Source organism: Rhincodon typus, chromosome 14 (genome assembly GCF_021869965.1).
Source record: "Rhincodon typus isolate 14 chromosome 14, sRhiTyp1.1, whole genome shotgun sequence".
NCBI classification, from domain to species: domain Eukaryota; kingdom Metazoa; phylum Chordata; class Chondrichthyes; order Orectolobiformes; family Rhincodontidae; genus Rhincodon; species Rhincodon typus.
Genome location: NC_063345.1, coordinates 14193404 through 14199446, shown reverse-complemented (window position 1 = coordinate 14199446; position 6043 = coordinate 14193404). Strand labels below are relative to the sequence as shown.

General features: G+C 43.4%; 1 protein-coding gene across 1 annotated transcript; it reads right to left on the bottom strand.

Annotated features, from left to right (window-relative positions):
• Positions 1–2456: 2456 nt before the first annotated feature.
• Positions 2457–5484, bottom strand: sowahd (sosondowah ankyrin repeat domain family d). The gene has a single exon (XM_020510041.2). It carries the CDS (start codon positions 4577–4579, stop codon positions 3497–3499), a length of 1083 nt encoding a protein of 360 aa, XP_020365630.2. The 5' UTR covers positions 4580–5484; the 3' UTR covers positions 2457–3496.
• Positions 5485–6043: the final 559 nt, after the last annotated feature.

Sequence of the window (6043 nt, the reverse complement as noted above, 5' to 3'; positions counted from 1 at the left end):
TACGGCGGATACATTCCATATCTCAGTTATGCACTCAAGTCTAAGTTTTATGTATTGATGAATTTACACTCTTGGAATGGATAAAACCAGCAATCGAAACACTTGTCCAAGACAATTTTGAAAACTGAAGACTGTTACAATAAGAGGAGGCATTGCAGCTTATTTAGAAATAAATCTTTCAATTTCTCAATTTACTTTTGCCCCTTTAAATGTCTTTTTAAAAGCAAAACATATTTAACTGAAATCATTCTATTTCAGATTTATAATAGATGTGGAATTGAAGCTATTCCACCTGGACAAAATGTTTAATTATGTTGTAGTCAAATTGGTAACTGAGTCAGGTCAGTTAAACAACATAGCAATGAATCAATAAGTTGAAACTGCTTCATGTCTTTCCAAAATGTTAAACTGTGAGAAAGTTAGGTTGCCAAAATTGAACTTAGATAAGCAAAAGTCTTAAATGTTAATAGAGAATCAAATCGACAGTACTGTCAGTTCCAACCTATAAAATTTTAAGCTTATATTTGTCTTAGAGGAATGAGGAGGACCTGCATTTACAACAACAAATGCAGAAACCCAACTGTCACAGCCCAAGTGATTCAACATCAATGGCATAGTACGGGTGGAAAATTTTAGAAGTACAGTCTGGGACAGTAGTCCTGAAGCAGTTGCACCCCTATCATGTATTGACAGCACAGATTTGATGTTTGTTAACAATTTCCTGTTGCACTCATGCTAAAATTTGCAGCATAAATTCAAAGTCAGCTTGCAATTTGGATTTGGATTGTGTAAATTTGACGTTACAACCACCAAATGTAAATCTAGTTCACCCTCTGTCACCTGGTTTATAATATTCCCCCTGCTCCCTTATAACCGCTCAACCACAATTTAAGTCTTCAGAAAATGATTCCTCCACCTCCCCCCCACCAAAAAATTGACTGAACAGATGGAAAGGTGTTCCGCATATTGAGAGAGAGATATGCATTTGCTGGCAAACATTTGAAGAACGTTGGCATTCCAGTTAGAGGAGCTAAGCTATACAAAACTACTGTATTATTGGAACTTGAAATACAACTATCAGTTCGTTTCAGTAAATTTGCCCTACATTGTTACTCTAACTATTCAAGTACAAATAATTACTGTTATATTATGAATGCTAACAGTGGCAAAATCAACGATGTAAGGCAATCTGGATTTTCTCATAGCAAAGTACTCATTTAAAGAAAAACTTAGAATACACTGTACAAATTGCCAGATTAGAGTAAGAAACACTGGACAATTTGCATTCTGCTTCAGATGTCTGGTTAAATGTTGAGGTACAGGATCATAGAATCCATACAATATAGAGGCCATTCAGCCCATTGAATGTGCACTGACTCTCCGAAGTGCATCCCTCCTCCATCCCCATAACCCATTTCCCATGGCCAATCCACCTAACCTATTCATCCCTGGATACTATGGGCCATTTAACATAGCCAATCCACCCTACTCGCACATTTTTGGACTCCAGGAGCGAACCAGAGCATGTGGCAGAAACCCATGCAGACACAGGGAGAATGTGCAAACTCCACACAGATGGTCATCCAAGGCTGGAATTGAACCTGCGTCCCTGGCCCCTGACTGATCACTTTTTTCCTCCCGCCTCACTAAAGCTACTTGTGAAGAACACAATGAGCCAAATTTACAAATATACATGTTCTGAATATACAGCGAAAACATATTCTAACAATACATTGTGGATCCTTCAGTATGTTAAAAGGAGCAAGTTATCTTCTCAGGCATTGACCACATCAGGACTAAAACCAAAATTAAGCTACTAAACAGGGTTAACAAAAAGAAAGAACAAGTAGATTATTAATCACTTGAACAAAAAAAAAAATCAATAGAAGAGAGACAATATAAAAGAATATTATGGTAATTTAGTGAAAAGGCAAAAAACAACTTGTAGCCAACTAAGATGGTGACAATACATGGGAAAGATGCAAACAAGGAGAAATATAAAAGTGGGAGTATAGGAAAGAGGGTGGAAATCCAAATTAGAAATACAACATTTGGAATTGGAAACTTACCCTCCGCTTGTTAAAAAGAAAAGCGGACTCAGATGCATACACCTTTTTACAGATTTCCATTTTAGGGAAAGGACCACAACTAACAGATGAAACTATCTTTCCTCCTCCTCAGACACTGGAATATGATACAACTTATTCTTAGGAAAATGGAGGTGCTGTTTATGGTCTGAAGTGTATGAAGGCAAAAGTCACAGTAAAAAGCTGTGGGATATGCAGAGGTCATACAGACATTTAAATGTAGTTCACGTTTGATTTGCATCCAGACACTACAGTTTTCACATTAGATGTTGAAAACAAGTAACAATCTGCACTGAAAAGTTAAATTGTAAGCATTAGTTGAAGTAAATTCAAGTTTTTTTACTCGAAAAAAAATCACAATGTCTTGTATTTTTAGATCTCAGTACCTGGATACTTTTATTGCCTATTATTAATGCTGATTTTTATACCAAAAATCAATTCACAGAAGCAACATGAACTGACCCAGACAGTATTTGCACACTAATAACCGGTCTCAAGGTTAAGAATATAAATTTAAATCTTCACATCACCTGAACGTTAAACAAATCATGTATTGACAATTGTACTGACAATGCATGTTTATAGTACACTGGTTAGTGCAGGATCGTCTTCTGATCTGATCCATCAAATCTGCTTCTGATGTCACAACATACCGACCAAAAATACAAATATTATTAAAGAGAGTTCGTTCTCATGATTTCCTCTAAAACTACATCAAGAATTAGTACCATAAATATGGAGTGTTACATTTCGACAGGATAAGTGAGAGTTTGAAATGAACGTTTTGCCTTAGTTTGTCAAAACACCTTCGGGCTTTTTCTCGTCAATACATTCATACATGCACTGAAGTAAATAAAAAAATCCTACGAAGGAACTTGATTACAGTTATAAAATGAAAACGTACCGAACATTAGAGGACATATTATGAAATTGTTCTTAAACTCGAAGACTATATGTACTTTTAAAAAACAATGAAAATAGAAAGTGCTGGAAAGCTTAACGGGTCAGGTAGCAACGGCTGAGAAAGAAAGAGACAGACAACGTTTGGAGTCCAATATGGCTCCAATATTGGAATTATAGTCATATTGGATTCTGTGACACCAGTTCCTTAGAGCTATATTGGACTCCAAACGTTAACTCGCTCTCCTCTACAGGCGCTGCCAGACCTGCTGAATTTCTCTAGCAGTTTTCAGTGTCCTTTTTGTTTTAAAATTCCGATTTCCAGCATCCGCAGTATTTCGCCTTTATTCTTGGAAAGCGACCAAGACCAGTTGATCACACAGTGGAAAAGAAACAAAAACAGTTGAAGTTTTGAGTCCAACGGCCCTTCAGAAGATATTGTCTGCGAGTCAATGTAGTATTGATGGAAGGGGGTTCCAAGTTTCAATACCCACCCCCACAGGCTGATTCTACCTGGAGTCAGCGCTTTCTGGCTTCTGTCGCTGCCAAGAAGATAGTTTCAGGATTCGGTATATGGAGGGGATCAGGGAGAGTTCGCGATTCTTGGTTGGACTGTCCAGCTGTTTGTGCGGTGCCGGGACTTGATGGAGAGGTTGCGGCTCCGGTTCCTCCTGAGCTCCGGCCAGCTGCCGGAGTTGCGCGGGGGTATCGCTGGCCAGGTATTGCCAGGCTTTGCGGCCGCGGTAGTCGCGGATGTCGACGTCGGCGTTGTAGGCGCCGACCAGCAGCTTGATGACCATGGAGTGGCCCTGCATCGCGGCCAGGTGCAGGGGGGTGTAGCCGCCGCCGGCCGCCCGCGCGTTCAGGTCGATCTGCCAGCCTCGGCTGTCGGCCAGGCACACCAGCTTCATCAGGCCGTGGTGGTCGCCTTGCTTGGCCAGCCAGTGGGCGGCGGTCAGGCCGCTGACGAACTCCCTGCGGTTCAGCAAGCCGGGCTCCTGGAGCAGCAGCGCCTCCATCGCTTCGCAGTCGCCGGCCGCCAGCGCCAACATCCACTCGTGTTCCCGGGGCTCCAGCGCTCCGCCTGATAGGGAGGCCCCCTCCTCCTCATCCTCCTCCTCCTCCCTCCCGCCGCTATGGGCGCTCCATATGCCGCTGAAGCCATCCCAGCCATTGCGGAGCATCAGTTCCCTCAGGCACTTCTTCCTGGCCCCCGTTTCCGACGCGGTTGCGCCGCCCTTGCGCCCGAAACTCTCCCGATTTCCGAGCGACCCCTGGCCGGGCGCCGCCTCCGCTCGCCTCCTGACCGGGAACGTCCGTCCCGCAGCCCGGGGAGCTTCCGCCGGTTTCACGCCGACGGCCCCCGCCGAGCCGTGGCAGAGCTCGGAATTTTCCGCCGTCTTCAAGAAGCGGCCCAGCAGGCGGGACAGGCGATTGATATCCTCCAGGACCACGCTGTAGCTCAGCGCCTCGCAGCCCCCAGGCGGAGAGAGGCTCCCGGAACAAGTCGAGGTGGGGGTCGGCGAGTCTCCCGGCGGACCGACCGACCCCAGGAACCGGCTCTGGCTCAACTCGCCGAGTTTCTCAAACATCCCCGAGCTCCTCTTTCACTGCTCCCGCTGTACTAAAGTCCACACTTAGATGAAATGATATAGAAAGCTGCTGTCCTCAGTGCCCTACATGTACTCCGCCCCCGTGGAATTTCCTCGGGGGCATATATAAAGTGTATACAACCAATAGGGCACCAACGTTTTAACGTTACACAGAGAAAATAAATCCTCCGGTGTTCGGAATCTCCTGTGTTCTTCTGAATGCGTCCAAACCAGCTTTAAAACACCGACCTTTGCTTCCCAAACTCAGGGAGTGTTGCACTGCAGCCTCTTCCTTCCCATCCGAACCCTACCTACTCTCATGCTAACTAAGCTTCAGATCTTTCCCGATTTCCAATAAGTAGGGTTAAAATAATCTGCTGCGTCGACTCTTAAAGTGGAAACTCAGTCACGAGTTTTTTTTTAAAGCAGAATAGAAATTTCATATTTTAAAAATAAACACGCGTCCAGTCCTCGTAACAGGAAGTAACTTCGAAATAAAACTTCAGTGCAGCAAATAGAAGAACGGTCAGACTTTTGATTTGAAACGAGTTGAATTATAATTTTAATATAAATACGTTCAGAAGATTAGCTAAGAGTTACGGAACAAATTAAGCTCTGATTACACTATTTATGAATCGAACAGAGAGGAGACACTGATTTGAAATTAACTAATTACAGAATCAAAAGTATCTCTTGAGGTGCGCACATCATTTGTTCTACAGACAGTGGCAGCAAGTTTAGTTGTTGTTTATCATATGCAGATGTTCAAACTTCACAAGACAGAAAGAACATTGCAACGAATAAGGCAGAGAATTAAAAAGGAAATAAACGAATGAGTCACAAGAGTCATACAGCACGAAAACGGATCCTTCGGTCCAACTCATGCATGCTGATCAGATATCCTAAATTAGTCTAATCCCATTTGCCAGCTTTTGGCCCATATCCCTCTAAATCCTTCCTACTCATGTATCCATCCAGATGCCTTTTAAATGTTGTAATTGTACCTGCCTCCTCCACTTCCACTGGCAGCTCATTCCGTACACGCACCACCCTCTGCGCGAAAACTTTGCCCCTTAGGTCCCTTTTAAATCTTTCCCCTCTCACCTTAAACATATACGGTCTAGTTTTGGACTCCCCTACCCCGGGAAAAAGACCTTGCTTCAGCCTATCCATGTCCTTCATGATTTTATAATTCTCTATAGGGTCACGCCTCAACCTCTGATGCTCCAGGGAAAATAGCCCCAATCTATTCAGCTTCTCCCTACAGCTCAAACCCTCCAACTCTGGCAACATCCTTGAAAATCTTTTCTGCACCCTTTCAAGTTTGACAACATGTTTCTTATAGCAGGTTGACACCAGAATTGAATACAGTGTTCCGAAAGTGCCCTAACCAATGTCTGATACAGATGCAACATGACCTCCCAACTCCTATACTCAATGATAGTAGGAACTGCAGATGCTGGA

Excerpts from the sequence above, each read along its gene's own strand:
- sowahd (XM_020510041.2), bottom strand. The coding sequence starts at position 4,579 with ATGTTTGAGAAACTCGGCGAGTTGAGCCAGAGCCGGTTCCTGGGGTCG.